The sequence below is a fragment of the Callorhinchus milii genome, unplaced genomic scaffold, assembly GCF_018977255.1.
Source record: "Callorhinchus milii isolate IMCB2004 unplaced genomic scaffold, IMCB_Cmil_1.0 Scaffold3, whole genome shotgun sequence".
Lineage (NCBI taxonomy): Eukaryota > Metazoa > Chordata > Chondrichthyes > Chimaeriformes > Callorhinchidae > Callorhinchus > Callorhinchus milii.
In genome coordinates, this window is record NW_024704744.1 from 60,870,844 (window position 1) to 60,885,406 (window position 14,563).

Below are 14,563 nucleotides of genomic sequence, written 5' to 3' on the forward strand. Positions count from 1 at the left end.
CATTAGGTTGCCTGGCCTGTAGTTCCCAGGTTTATCCTTCTGTCCCTTTTTGTACAGGGGAGTAACATTTGCAACCCTCAGTCCCCTGGCACCACCCTGATGTCCAAGGAGGATTGAAAGATTGTGGCCAGATCCTCTGTTATTTCCCCCCTTACTTCCCGCAGTAACCTAGGACGCATCCCGTCCGGACCGGGTGACATATATGTACCTTGAGCACTTTCAATTTCACCTACAATCCAATTTCTCTGCCATCTCCTCTGATACTGTGGCATTGGCTGCATCCTCTTTTTATGGAGTCCTGTAGCTCAGTGGTTAGATTACTCGCTTTGCAAGTGAGAGACCTGGGTTTGATTCCCGGCAGGGTGAAACCTTGGGCAAGTTTCCTTACTCCACATGCCTGATAATAATCCTTAAAAAAAATAATAAATTGGTCAGTTCAATCCACGACTGTTTGTGGGACACTGCTGTGCGCCACTTCAACTCTCCCTCCCACTTGCACTCACTCTGATCTCTCCATTCATGGTCTCCTACGCTGTGCCAATGAGCCGCAGCGCTAGCTCGAGAAACAGCCCCTCGTTTATTTGCTAGGGACCTTACAGCCCTCTGGCCTCAATATTTATTTCAACAATTTCAGACCCTAACAGCTCACCTTCCCCTCCTCCTCTTCTGTGACCATTATCACATCATCTTGTTCCCAGACACACCTCTTCTCTCTTTGGTTTGCCTATTTTGTTGCAGTCTTTCCCCCAGCCACCCCTTTTGTTCTGCAGTATTAACACCTCTGTTCCCCTGCTTTGTTGCAATCCCCCACTTTGTTCTGCATCATTAACACCTCTTTAACCCATCACCCCCTGTCCTCTACCCCATTTTCTCCTTTGTGTTCCTTGCCCTGCCTCCCCCCTCTCTGTTACCCCTTGAAAGCCTCTCCCTCCCAACATGCCCCAGTTTTGACAAAGCGTCATGGTCCCGAAACATTGACTCACTTTGCTTTCTCCATAGATGCGACCTGACCTATTGAGTGTTCCTTGCGACTTCTTTTTTTGTTGCAAAGTGCTCATTCAGTTTGTCATGCCTCCACAAGAAAATTTGCCCCTCTGCCTCCACAAGAAGACTTTCTCTTTGGTCCCTAATTGGACCCACCCTACCTTTGACTAAACTTTTATTCTTTATATGCTTATAAAATACCTTAGGGTTCCTTTTTATGTTACCCGCTAATCTTTTCTCACACAGTCTCTTTGCCCCTCTTATTTCCGTTATCAATTCTCTCTGTACTTTCTATATTCTATTTGATTATCTTCTGTAATTTGGACCTGACATTTATCATAAGCTCCTTTCTATTTTATTTTAAGCCAATTTTCTTATTCATCCAGGGAGGTTTGGATGCCCTACCTTTTCGCCTTTGTGGGAATATATTTGTTCTGTTCCCGAACTATCTTCTCCTTGAAGGCTCATTGCTCATTAGCTGTTTTTTCTGCTAATGTTTCTTTCCAGTCCACCTTGGCTAGGTCCCTTTTTAACTCGCTGAAATTAGCCCTCTTCCAGTTGAGTATCTTCACCTTTGATTGCTCCTTGTCCCTTTCCATAAGTACTCTAAACCTAATGATGTTGTGATTACTGTTACCATTCATACAGAATATGTGATCATTGAATGTGATTATTCATACAGAATATAAATAGAAAATTAGATCTAGAAGAATCATTAAAATTAACCCTGAGCAGATTCCAATCCTGTTCCCTGTGTTCCCTAAAAGTATCCTTTCCATTAGCGATCATTGGATACCAATTGGAAGCGGGAAACCTGGCTGATTTTTGTGTGGTTTCTTTTATTTCCCCCTCTTTCTTTCCCCACCTCCCCGAAGCCATATTAGCTAAGCTTGTTTGTTGACCTCAGTTGTACACCAGGTAGGAACTTTACCCACTTTAACACATCAGGGATGTAAACAAGTTANTTTTTGTGTCCTTGGTCATAATGCTAGGAATATTTTCAGTTTCAACTGCCAAAAAGGCCAGAAGTGATAGACTTGTGAGAATGTCTTAATGTTTTGTTTTCTTATCTTAATGTGAAGTCTGGGATAGAGAAATGAATGAATAAAAATCATTGGATCACTTGCACTGGATATGATTGCTTGTAAGACCTCTAGAGCTCATTCTGGAGGTGGTCAGAGAGAAGCATAACCAAGAGTAATTTATAATGAAGTATAAGTAAAACCTTACTGTTGTGTTTTTCTTTTTTCTAGACATTTGTTAATGAGACCAGAATTCCAGATCAAAGCTACATCACCCTGAAGATTGATGATAAACTCCGATTTGGATATGATATCCTTTCTAAATCAGTCTATTATCTACTCACTTAAATGTTTGAGAAGTCTTACATTATCACACTACCTGGCTGCTAGCCTAGCTTCATGGTAGCGCTCTCGCTCTAAGTCAGAAGGTTGTAGGTTGAAGCCCCATATCAGGACTTGGACTCACATAGTCTAAGGTGACACTCCAATGCAGTGTTGGGGGTGTGTTGCATTGTCGAAGGTGCCACCCTTAAGATGAGACATTAAACCAAGGTCCCAACTACCTGTTCAGGTGTACTTTAAAGATCTCATGGCACTATTTGAAAAGAGAAGGGAGTTTCTCCTGTTGATCTGGCCAACAATCCCTAAATATAATTGATCACTCACTTCATGGCTGTTTGTGGGACAATAATTTGTGCAAATTGGCTGCTTCATTCACCCACAAATAGTCATTCCACAGTCAAATCCTGTGAAGCTCTTTGGGACGTCATCCCGACGTGAAAGGCACTATACCAAATCCAGGGATTATTACCCATCCCCACCTCTCTCCTCATCTCCCAACTCCACCTGCCCCATCTCTAACCTCCGATTCCTCTCCAAGGTCCTGGAACGAGTCGTCGCGTCCCAGCTCCACTCCTTTCTTTCTCACCATTCCTTTGAACCCCTCCAATCCGGCTTCCCCGCTGCCCACAGCACGGAAACAGCCCTGGTCAAAGTCACTAATGACATTCTGAACATCTGTGATCAGGGCTCCCTCTGCCTCCTTGTCCTCCTCGACCTCTCTGCCGCCTTCAACACTGTCGACCACTCCATCCTTATACACCGCCTCACCTCTTTACTTAATCTTCACGGACCTGCCCTTGCCTGGTTCGATTCCTATCTCTCTCACCGTCTCCACTTTGTTGTCTCTAACGGTTTCTCCTCCAGCCCCCTCACTGTCACGTCTGGCGTCCCCCAGGGCTCTGTCCTTGGCCCTCTCCTCTTTAATATCTATCTACTTGGTGACATCATCCTCAGACATGGGGTCAATTTCCATATGTATGCGGATGATACCCAACTCTATCTTTCTACCTCCACCCTCAACTCCAGGTCCACTGCTGTCCTGACTGCCTCTCGGACATCAAGTCGTGGATGAGGGCAAATTTCCTACAGTTGAATGTGAACAAGACTGAGGCCCTCCTGATTGGGTCGCGCCAACGCCTCTGCAGATCAGGCTCTGGCAGCATCAACCTTCATGGTTGCACACTACAACTCACCAAGCCAGTCAGGAACCTGGGTGACTTGTTCAACCCTCAACTGTCTTTTCATCCCCACATCCAAGCCATGACCCGCTCTGCCTTCCCTCACCTTCGTAACATCGCCCGACTCTGTCACTACCTCACCCCTCAGGCCTCTGAAACTCTTATTCCCCCCCATGCCATCTGCCACCCCCCTTCCCCTCCCTCCCTTCTCCTCCCCCGACCCCAGCTCGGGTCTAAAATGCTTTACACTGTCCAGCGCCTTAGGACATCCTCCCGACGTGAAAGGCGCTATACAAATGTAACCTTGTATTAATATTACTTCAATTTTATTCAACTGCAAGGATTATTATTTTCTTCAGGTCTTTCTTTCATTAGAGGTGGTGCTTTTATGTTGGAGTACGGTTCTCTTGATGCTGGCAGCCCTTCCATATTGATAATGACTGTACGGCATGTGTGGGTGGATTCTTCAATATTTGAATCATCAAGACTGACATGTTTCCTCCCCTCAGCCTTTGTCCCCTCCTGCTCTGTACTCTCCAGAATAGTGAACACAAATGAGAATCTTGGCTGAATTTGTCTTTCTTCACAGCGCAGTCTCAACAGAGAGAAGTGACTTCTATTCATTGGGAATGCAGTATTATTTATGATGTATAGGTAGCATGTGTTTTAATGTTTTAGCTTTTTGTGAAAACACATCTAATTAAGCCTTATTAATGCAGACTTCAACATTTTAACCATGACTTAATAATCACAAGATACAATTTTTGCTGCATCATCTATAAACAGAAGAGGCTCACTGCTTAAGCATTTAACAACTGTCTCCCTTCACTGTACACTAAATGGATATTCTAATAATCAAGCTTACTGAAGATCCTTTACATCTTTTATGCCAATTGGTATGCACTACATTCCCTTAAAGCACAGTAGTCCAACTCATTGAGGATAGAACCTCCTATAGGAGGAATTCTCCAGCTTCACTGTTCTAATGTAGGTCGCACCAGAAACATTAACCTCTCTTCTGATGCTATCCATCTTTGTCACTTTCTGCTTTTTTAAAAATGAATAATTTTTTGCTTTCGCATTCAAGCAGTCCACTCATTGTAAAAATATCACCCAAACGCTCATTGTTATAGTATTCATAAGTTCAGAATTGCATGAGTTTGGTTTTCGAATTTTCTGAACAATTTGTCAAGCTCGCTTCTGAAATATCTCAGCAACGTACTGTATTTTAATTTGTTGACCACATTTTATTCCTCTTCACAATGCTGTCGTTTTTTCCTTCCTTAATATACTTTACATACCAATTTGTTCACTGTCGAGAGAGGGGAACTGCGTGTCCCTGAGGAAGCACTTAAGGTATGTCTGGCGGAAGTTGTTGGGCAAACTGGCTGAGTCGAACTGCTGTGCTGAAGGGTTCATCTAATTTTAAATATTCATATGGTGATTACATTTTAACGGAAACTGCCATAGATTTTCTATTAACCCAGGACTAAATTGAATCTTCTGTTTTAGCATGAAAAGTTTACTAGCCAGTTGCAATTGACTCCGAGACCTCCAGAGGCTGAAGTGCCAAAGCAGGTGCATAGCAGTTCTGAGGAGGCCAAAGCTGAAGTCATTCCGATTGCAGCAGAGATGCCGAAAGTGGATGGGAAATCTGCAGGTAATTTGCTACAGTATATTGTGGTGTTTCATCCCTTAAATATTCTATCACCTTGAAAAATTGCATATTGTTGCATTAAGATGCTTTGTTTTGTAATTTTCCTCCATTTGTAGTCATCCAGTTTGCGTTGTCACACATCTTTATTATCAAAGACAGTTCAGTCAGCTCATTTCTGATTTAATGTTAGCCACTTTTCACAAAACAGAAACCAGAAATGCAGTATCTCAGGAATAATATACCAAATCAATAAATGATTAACTGGATTTTTTGAATGGACGTGGACTGCAATCGACCAATAGCCAACTTTAGATATCATTGGTTGTATGTAGCAAAGATTCTACAAGTTGATCAAATGCATCGTTGCAAACTAGAAGCATGAAATTCCTCAAGGCCTTAAGACCAACCTAGTAACATTTAAGATTGTGCAAAATTTTAGAAAAATCTTAAATTCAATTTTAATTTTGAAAATTAAGCCCATTGAGAATTTGGAGCTTCTTGTGTTTAGTCAAATACAAGTTTTAGCATTCACAAATGTCAGAGTGGTTTTGTATTTGAGAGTTGTATTTTCTGATATTTAAAGTTTGAGTGGTGCAGTAAAAAAATACTGTATTTTATTTATTTTATTCTTTGTATAGAATTTTTCGTATTGCAGCAGAAAATACTGCATTGTTGAAGTCCCTCATGCATCTTGTACCTGTAAATATTAGTCAGTCTCCTTATAATATGCGCTGCAACCCATTTCATTTAAACATTTAGCATTACACTCATGAACAGAATTGTTTAATTGGTGTCCAGTGCTAATGTTTAGATTCATTCACAAAGCAGAATGCAGTTGAATCCGAGGGAGGGGAAAAGAAAGGAAATCTTGATTTAATGTTTGATATACTTAGGCAAGTCAATAAAGCTAATTTCTTTATTGACAATTTAAACAACTGTCTTTTTCTTCCTCATTTGTTTCCCTGGGCCATACATTTATTTGAGATTTTGGATGGAAAGAGAATCTGTTCCCTGGCCTTTGCTGGTCACTGCTCTTAGCCCAGCTGCTTTGATTCTTTCACTTCTTCCCAGTAATTTCTGTCCTCAGCTTTGCTATAGGGCATTGCACAAAATATTTGTATTATTTTAGTCCTTCATGTTTCAAATTCTGATTTTACAGCATATCCTTAACAGTTCCCCGTTTTAAATTGGGTCAATAAGAAAGGTGCTCTGCATTCTGAAACTGTTGGAATATGTGAGATAGGATTTCATTCCTGATCAGCTGCCTTACTAGTTGTGTGATGTAATGGTGCTTAATTTGTAGGTGGTTGTGACTAAGTATAAACATAACTTTAGTCTGTGCTGCTTTAAAGCATGCTTTATTTCTGAATGGTTCAAGTATTTTGGTTAAGTGGTCGGACCCTGCATTGTCAGTTACAAAATATTACTATATTTCTTAATAGCAATTAGGAAAGGAATTAATAACCTATGTTAAAAGTAAAAATGTAGTATCCTTGTAACCTGACCTGTAAATCTGATGAGCTAATTTCCAATTAACTAAATTGGAATGTTCAGTGTTCAAAGCAAAGATATTCCTCTCATTATTTATCATTATCATGGAAAAGATTCATAGCTCATAACTTTGTTGCTACCAGTAATAATTTCATGAGAGCTAACCTTCCTTGATTTTTTGCTTTCCAGTGGATCTTTCTGCTATGCCCCGTGGTACTCCTCTCTATGGACAGCCTTCTTGGTGGGGTGAGGATGATGCAGATGATGAAAATTCCAGTAAGCAGGACCCCAAACCAGAGACTGGGAAGCTGGAAAACAGTTTTGCAGAAGGTAAATGCTGAGCCCTCTAGTTCTAATGGGCTCCTATCAAAATGTATTTATACATTAACATAGCTGGAGTTGCTACCCTCTTGTTTGTTTTAAGGAAGCTTACAAACGGACAAACAACAAATTGCATTTATATTAGCACCTTTCACGTGAGAAAGACATCCCAAAGCGCTGAAACTATGGAACCTTCAGTAATGAACAAAACTTTCATGAGTTTAAAAGAACTTGCACTTTGATAGTATTTTATCACTTTGTAAGGTCCCAAATCACTTGCAAGTAGGTAATCTTTTTTTGTAGACTAAGAATGTAATTCCAGCTTTACTATCTTCCTGTCTCAATGGATAGATTTCAAGATCCTCACTCTCATCTATATATCCCTTCATGCCCTAACACTTTACTTCTGATCTTTTATCCGACTTCTCTGCCCCCACTTCTCGGCAAACTCTGCTATGCTGTGCATTTCTCACCTTCTCCACATCACCATTTGTGGCCAAGGCTTCAAATTTCTCCCTATCCCTCATCTACCCCCCTTTCTGTGTCTAAGGCCTGTCTTAAAACCTACCTCTTCCAACTGTGCATATGGTCAACTCCATGTTTTCCCTCCCTCTCCCATACTCAACATTCGACCCAGACATTGCCCTACGTGAAGGGCACAAGCAATACAAGTTTTATATCCAGAGAATTGCCCAGGCTCAGAAGACTCAGAAAGTTCTAGCCACCTTTTATTAGTATTCCACAAGGGATTTTTGAAACACTTTCAAGATCGCAAATTAATTATTTTCCAAGTAACAAGTCTACATCTGCTTTAGTCTTGAGACATAGAAATCACTCCAGCCGAATGTGCATTCCAAACAAAATAAAACACAATTTTTACATGTGTCTTTTGTATTTTGTACAGTATGGAAAAATGCATGGCTTCCATTGGAATCTCCTGATGTCTCACTTAACATATGGAATTCACATCAACTGCTGTGGTCTGCATGGTTAAATTAGCTGCTGGACCAACTCCTTAGTTAATGCCATAAAAAGGTTCATTTCAGAATTGAACAAGTGTACATTATTTGGAATTGCATGGAGACATTCTTCAAAATACTGTTCTTTTGATGGTCATTTGGAAATATGTAAACCTTAAAAATTTGTTTCTGATGACAGTTTCCAAATAATTTGCTTTTTAACTGCAGGCTTGCACCCTTAACAAAGAGTGAATTTATTGGCCTAATTATTTTTTCAGGAGAGGTCAAGGAAGCCAATAAACTAGAAGATGATGGCAATGATTTGCGAGAAGTACCATACCCATTCTGCAGAGAACCAAGCTATTTTGAAATCCCCACGAAAGAATTTCATCAATCTGCTCAACTGGCAGAAAGCTCGATTCATGAAATTCCTACAAAGGATACGGAAACGTCCCACACAGTAGTTCAAGGTCATGCTTCATTTACAATTGAATTTGATGATAATACTCCAGGAAAAGTGACAATCAAAGATCATGTGACTAAGTTCACTCCAGACCAGCGCCACAAGCAGAAGAAATCGCCTCCAGCCACGAAAGAGGTGTCTGGGCTCCAGGCTGCAATGATTGCTGCAGAAAGCAAAGTGGCTGATTGGTTGGCACAAAATAATCCCCCGAGAATGAGATGCGAGTCCACAGAAGACGATTCTAAAAGCATTAAGAGTGACATCCCAATTCAGATGAAAAGGTTAAAAGGTAAGGCTTGGTCATTCACGTGATACATATTTAATGTAAACTTCAAAATGTTGCAAGACATTTCTTAATTGTAATTTTGCTTTACTAAATCGTTGTTTTTTTTAAACTGGCTTGTTTGGAGAAAAATAGTAAATGCTGGAATAAAGATGTTATAGCATTTTTTCCTATAATTCATTGTTTGCTATAATTCCTTGATATTTAAATAGGATTGGATTAGTATTTTATTTCATTCCTCTTTTTGATATTGTATGTAAAGGCAAGGAAATGCTATTGCAGTTATTTATAGCACCGGTCAGACCTTGTGAGTATTGTGTTCAGTTTGGGGCAGCTAAACATAGGAAGGAGATAACAGCCTTGAAGGGCATCCAGGGAAAATTCACAAGGTTAATATCTGGGATGAAGGAGCTTAATCAAGGTAGACTTGGGTTATGTTTCTTCGAGCTGAGGACTTCAAGAGGTGATCTGATTGAGTTGTTTAAAATGAAGGGAAATGACCACCTAGAAAGGTAACTACTCTTTCTCTTGAGGGATCAAAACAAGGGATCATAATAAAATTAAAACTAAATCAATTAGAAGGTAGTTCAGCAAACATTTCTTCACACGGGAGTGTTGAAAAGGCGGAATCCCCTATCCCAGAAGGCCATAGACGCAAAGTCAATTGTATTTTAAGAGAGGCATAAATACTTAATAATAATAATAATAATCCTTGCATTTGATATAGCGCTTTTCACGTCGGGAGGACGTCCCAAAGCGCTTCACAGAACACACTGTAAAGTGAATTGACTGTATATTTGTGGGCGAACGCGGCAGCCAATTGCGCACAGCAATGTCCCACAAACAGTCATAGATTGAAAATCACCAATTTATTATTGTTTTTGGTTTTGGAGGGATTATTATTAGGCTCTGTGTGGAGTAAGGAAACTTGCCCAAGGTTTCGCCCTCTGCCTGGAATTGAACTCAGGTCTCTCGCTTGCAAAGCGAGTGCTCTAACCACTGAGCTACAGGACTCCACACTTGAAGCACTTGAAGCATAAAGGAGTTTGTAGAAAAAAAGGCAAATGCGATTAAAAGACCTTCCATGATCTAATATACTGAAAGAAACAGGCACGATGGGTTGAATGTCCTCTTCCTGTTCCTATGTTCACTCGATGAGCAAATTTCACAAGTGAAGGTCAAAATTTGAATAATCTTTTGTGACTAATAGTGGCAAAAGGATTCAGATGTTTGTTTTTCTTAAACGAGTGAAGCCAACAGGACATGATATAATTATGACTTGCATGGTTAGATTCAATCATAAACCTGACTTACTGGTAGTTTTGTAATTCTAAGGCATTTGCTTTTATTCCTGTTTTTATGTGACTTCTGATTTTTCATTCCACCAGTGCTAGAATTGTTAAATCACATTTTTACCACATTTATCACTCCGCTCTATATTCAGTACATTCTTGCATATGTTTTCCCACTAATCTTCATTCCCGTAGATATTTAGTTGTCAGCATTCACTTCCAGTGTTGTTCTTTTAGCATACAAAAATCTTTCAAAAGTTCTTGATGTCTACGCAATTTAGATTGAAGAGACGATTGGTAACTTACATTCAAGAGACTGCTGTTAGTAACTAAGAACTTGAAGATCAAATAATTTAATTGAAAATAGAAATTTACCCAAAAATGTAGTTAATGGGAGGCTCTTGACCCTGCAATACAGATGTAACCAAGTATGACAATTAGACTGGTCAATAATTGTGAATGTTGGATTTCAGAATTTAGAGATGTGTGGTTTAGATCGCCCAGCAGTTGAATAATCATTGACAAATTAAAGTTAATGGGTTATGAGCTGGGCAGTAGAAAAGGGCGGAAATATTTGCCAAATATTGCGGGGCATTTGGCAAATTGTACGGATAGATATGGTAAATTGTTTGGAAAATTACGGAGGATTGATATATGTTATTGAGAGATGTTCTTGAACAGTGAAAGTTATAGGCATATTTACTGAACATGTAGTTATGTTCAAAATACTAAAAATATGAATTTGAATAGTACAGCACTTACCAAGAATTCGCCCCAAGAGCTCAGTTTAGGTCGGGCACCGGGCGAAGCCGATTTCCCGCTCGTGCTGCTTCTGCAATCTCAAGACTCCCTGTGCCGTGCATGTGCGGCTGGAACCGCTCCACCCACGGTTGCAAACAGCGCACAGAGGCCCGGGGCCTGTACAGGTTTCTAGTGGCACGGGTGTTTGTGGTGGAGGAGAGTATTTGTTGCTGTTTCTGCGGAAGTGCAGCCACACTTTTCTATTGGCCCAGGCTGTAAGGTTCTTGGATTTCATTGTGAATATAATTTTATACAATCCATTCAGATGTATCGGTGATCGAATTCTATGAAATAGAGCAGCTTTATAATTTGGGTTTTAATATTTCCACACAGTATATCCACAGACATACATCCACTGCTGCTCATACTAGGCAGTGTTGCTGTCTGTGTGACCTTTCATAGCTGTCAAATATCATTATGTTTTTATCTACAGGAGAATGTCGCTTGACATTGTTTGCCTTGAAAACGTTCAGGCACAAGTCAATACGTACGTCCTTCTAAAATATCAGGATAAAATTAAACCACTTGGTAAAATTTGTAACAGATTTCCTTGTGACATTTCTGTGATTAATTGAAGAAACTATCTCGGTTTTCATTACAACTATAAAGGCCTATTTTGCCACCGTTACTTTGCAGATATTCATACTTGTTGTCCCAATCTGAAATAAATCCTGGGATATGAATCATTTCCCTGTTGTCTTCGTATTTTGCACAGTGGCAAAAATCAAATGTATGACATGACTTCCTTTGGCGTTAGAGCCGGGAAGCTTTGAAATGTTTTAAGGTCAAAATTGTAATATTCCTAAATGCTCTCCTTTCAACATTTGTACATATATACATATTCAGTGTCATTAAATATGTACGTATGTTTCTTTAAACCCCCTTCCATTGCTTAATTAACAATGACATTGGTTAGCAAGTATGTAGGTAGAGCATAATCAGCGCAGCTGGTTTGATTTTTCCTGATCGTCCAAGTCAGAAACTACACTGCTGTGTAGTTCTACAGAATGGACTGGAATCTGCAGAACAATAACTCAGTTCTACCCCTGATCTGTTACCCAGTTCCTAAAAGGGTTATTGTTTATGCAGTGTTACGTATTGACAGCGACTATCACTACAATGTACGCAAGTCCGATAGTACACTTGTTGAACAGTTGCTAAGTGTTGCCTTCACTTGTGTTATTTTCCATAATCAATAGCCACAGATTGTTTTTCAGAAATTCTGTGCTCTAAATTTAGCTTTCTTATTTAGGGAATAAGCATGATGATGGTACACAGAGTGATACAGAAAATGGAAATGGTCACAGACATGCTTACAAACATGTTGCACTTGAAGATCAGCTGAAGATGTACCGTACCGAACAGCAGAAATTTCTTCTTCAACAGAAGTCTGTGACTTCAGAAAAGGCTCACGAAGCTCCTGTAATGAGTAGGACTGCCTTCATGATTGAGTTCTTTGATGACAGTAATCCACGAAAGAGACGATCCTATTCTTTCACCCAAAATGCAGCCGCTATACCCCAAGAAGGTCTTCATCCATTTCCACCTGCAAGGCCAGACAGAACAAAAGGAGGTGTGACAGAGTTTAAACTTGCTTCTTCACCACCACAGTCAAGTTCTAATCCTACTAAATCATCACACAATATACCTGGGCATCACCAGAACAAACCTTTGCAAAACCAGAAGACTGTCGAATCATCCCCTCCTTTACCATCTTCCCAGACAGCACTGCTACAAAGTTCTGGTAGCATTGAACACAGACCAAGCCAAAGTCAAGAGCAGGAACAGCAAAAACAGATTTCACCATCTGCTGGCAAGGAAAATGAAGATGACCAAAGCGATAAAGGAACATATACCATTGAACTTGAAAATCCCAATCCAGAAGAAGAGGAAGCTCGTAGGATGATTGACATGGTAAGAGTTTTAGAGGATGTATATTGTAGTCAATTTTGTCTACATAACATCTTACCAGTTAGTTGGCTGTGGCATTAAAAATGTCTTTAAACAAGAATTATTATCCAATGATTTCCACCATTGTTGTACTTCCTAATTGTGATTGAGTTTTCCCTTAGAATGCTAATTCAATAAGACTGTGATGTGAAGCAGGAGTTTTAGGGTTGGTCTGACTGGAAAGCTAGATTCAAATATGATGTGTGTACTTGTTTATTTTCTAACCTTTCTTACAGTTTCCAACTACCTTCCTTGATTCTCACTCTTCAATAATGCCGTATTTTTATTCCTGCCGTGTTTCACGAACAAAGTATATAGTCAATTCACTTTACAGTATATTTTGTGAAAAATTTGCTGAAAAAGGCGCTATATCAAATGCAAGAATTATTATTATTTATTTTTATTTCTGGTTGCTCTCTTAGCAAGAGAATTTTAACAACAAATTATATTTGTATAGCGCCTTTCATGTCAGGAGGATGTCGTTAAGTCATTCCATGGCACAATTTGACATTTTCAGGTTTCTTCATATTCTAAAAACTGCTTTCCATGTGTTGAATATTTTAATCTGTGCTGAAATGGGGGTTAACCCCATCTCCCTTATCAGGAATCCCACTTGCCTAGAGAGCAAACAGCAATAGAAACATAATGTGATAAACAGGTGAGTAAGTGAAAAGTTTGATGGGGAAAGGAGACTGGGGCACTTGGAAAAGAGAAGATTAGAGAGTAGGTGACATCATCCTGGAAATAAATGTGGTTCCATGGAGCTATTTGGTAAATTTTCACACAAATGGTGCTTTTCAGGAGTAGAGTATTGACTTGTCTTTCAAATTAGAATAGTGGGACAAATTACACCATCTTCCCACCCCAGCTGTTAAAAATAAACCGGCATTGCAATAAGACTTCAGTGTCAGCAGTTAATGTATCCACCTGGTTTCACCTTTCATAAGCTTCTCACTGGCTACAGTATACTGCATCATATGCAAAGTAATCTTTTTAATTTCAATATTTTTTATAATAATAATAATCCTTGCATTTGATATAGCGCTTTTCACGTCGGGAGGACATCCCAAAGCGCTTCACAGAACACACTGTAAAGTGAATTGACTGTATATTTGTGGGCGAACGTGGCAGCCAATTGCGAACAGCAATGTCCCACAAACAGTCGTAGATTGAAAATGACCAATTTATTATTGTTTTTGGTTTTGGAGGGATTATTATTAGGCGTGTGGAGTAAGGAAACAAGCCCACATTTTCACACCCAAATCCTATACCACTTCATAAGTGGTATTTAACATTGTTAGATGTATTGCACAATTGAGCTGAACTCCATGAGCAAAGATTTTGTTGTAGTGTAACAGCTCTTTCGGATTGCATTTTCTTATGTTCACGTTGTAGAAAAGAAGTTGATAAAATAATTATACTGTCAGTTCATTGTTCTGTCAGAATAGTATTAACAACCAGCATATCGATAAATGAGTAGAAGAATATATTTAGCTCATCGTAGCAGTTAAGGTGAAGGTTGTCAAGCTGTGCTCTAACCAGTCTGTGGCCCAATTTCAACTTTGTGCAATTGAAATTGAAATTTGAAGGCATTCACAAAGCAGTTTCAGCAGCTGAAGCTCAAAATTAAATCAAACTATCTTACTTGTGTTTTAAGGCGCTATACAAATATATTTTTGTTGTTGTTTTCTGGATTCTTTGACTTGTGCGTGGAGATTGAACAAATGAGGACACAGGTAATATTCTTTGAATGTTCAGCTGCTGCTTTAACACTCCTTCAGTGTTCCTCCTTTGTATTACTCCTAGACATGGAGCTTGAT

At 39.5% G+C, this 14,563-nt stretch overlaps 1 protein-coding gene across 1 annotated transcript in view; it reads left to right on the forward strand.

The window, feature by feature from the left end:
* The window catches only part of cep170aa (centrosomal protein 170Aa), a 90,506-nt gene that overhangs the window by 23,021 nt on the left and 52,922 nt on the right, over nucleotides 1-14,563 (forward strand). The window contains 6 exon segments of the mRNA XM_042333017.1: nucleotides 2,238-2,316; nucleotides 4,824-4,882; nucleotides 5,039-5,186; nucleotides 6,864-7,004; nucleotides 8,233-8,706; nucleotides 12,046-12,707. Of these exon segments, the coding sequence (XP_042188951.1) occupies nucleotides 2,238-2,316; nucleotides 4,824-4,882; nucleotides 5,039-5,186; nucleotides 6,864-7,004; nucleotides 8,233-8,706; nucleotides 12,046-12,707 (1,563 nt within the window).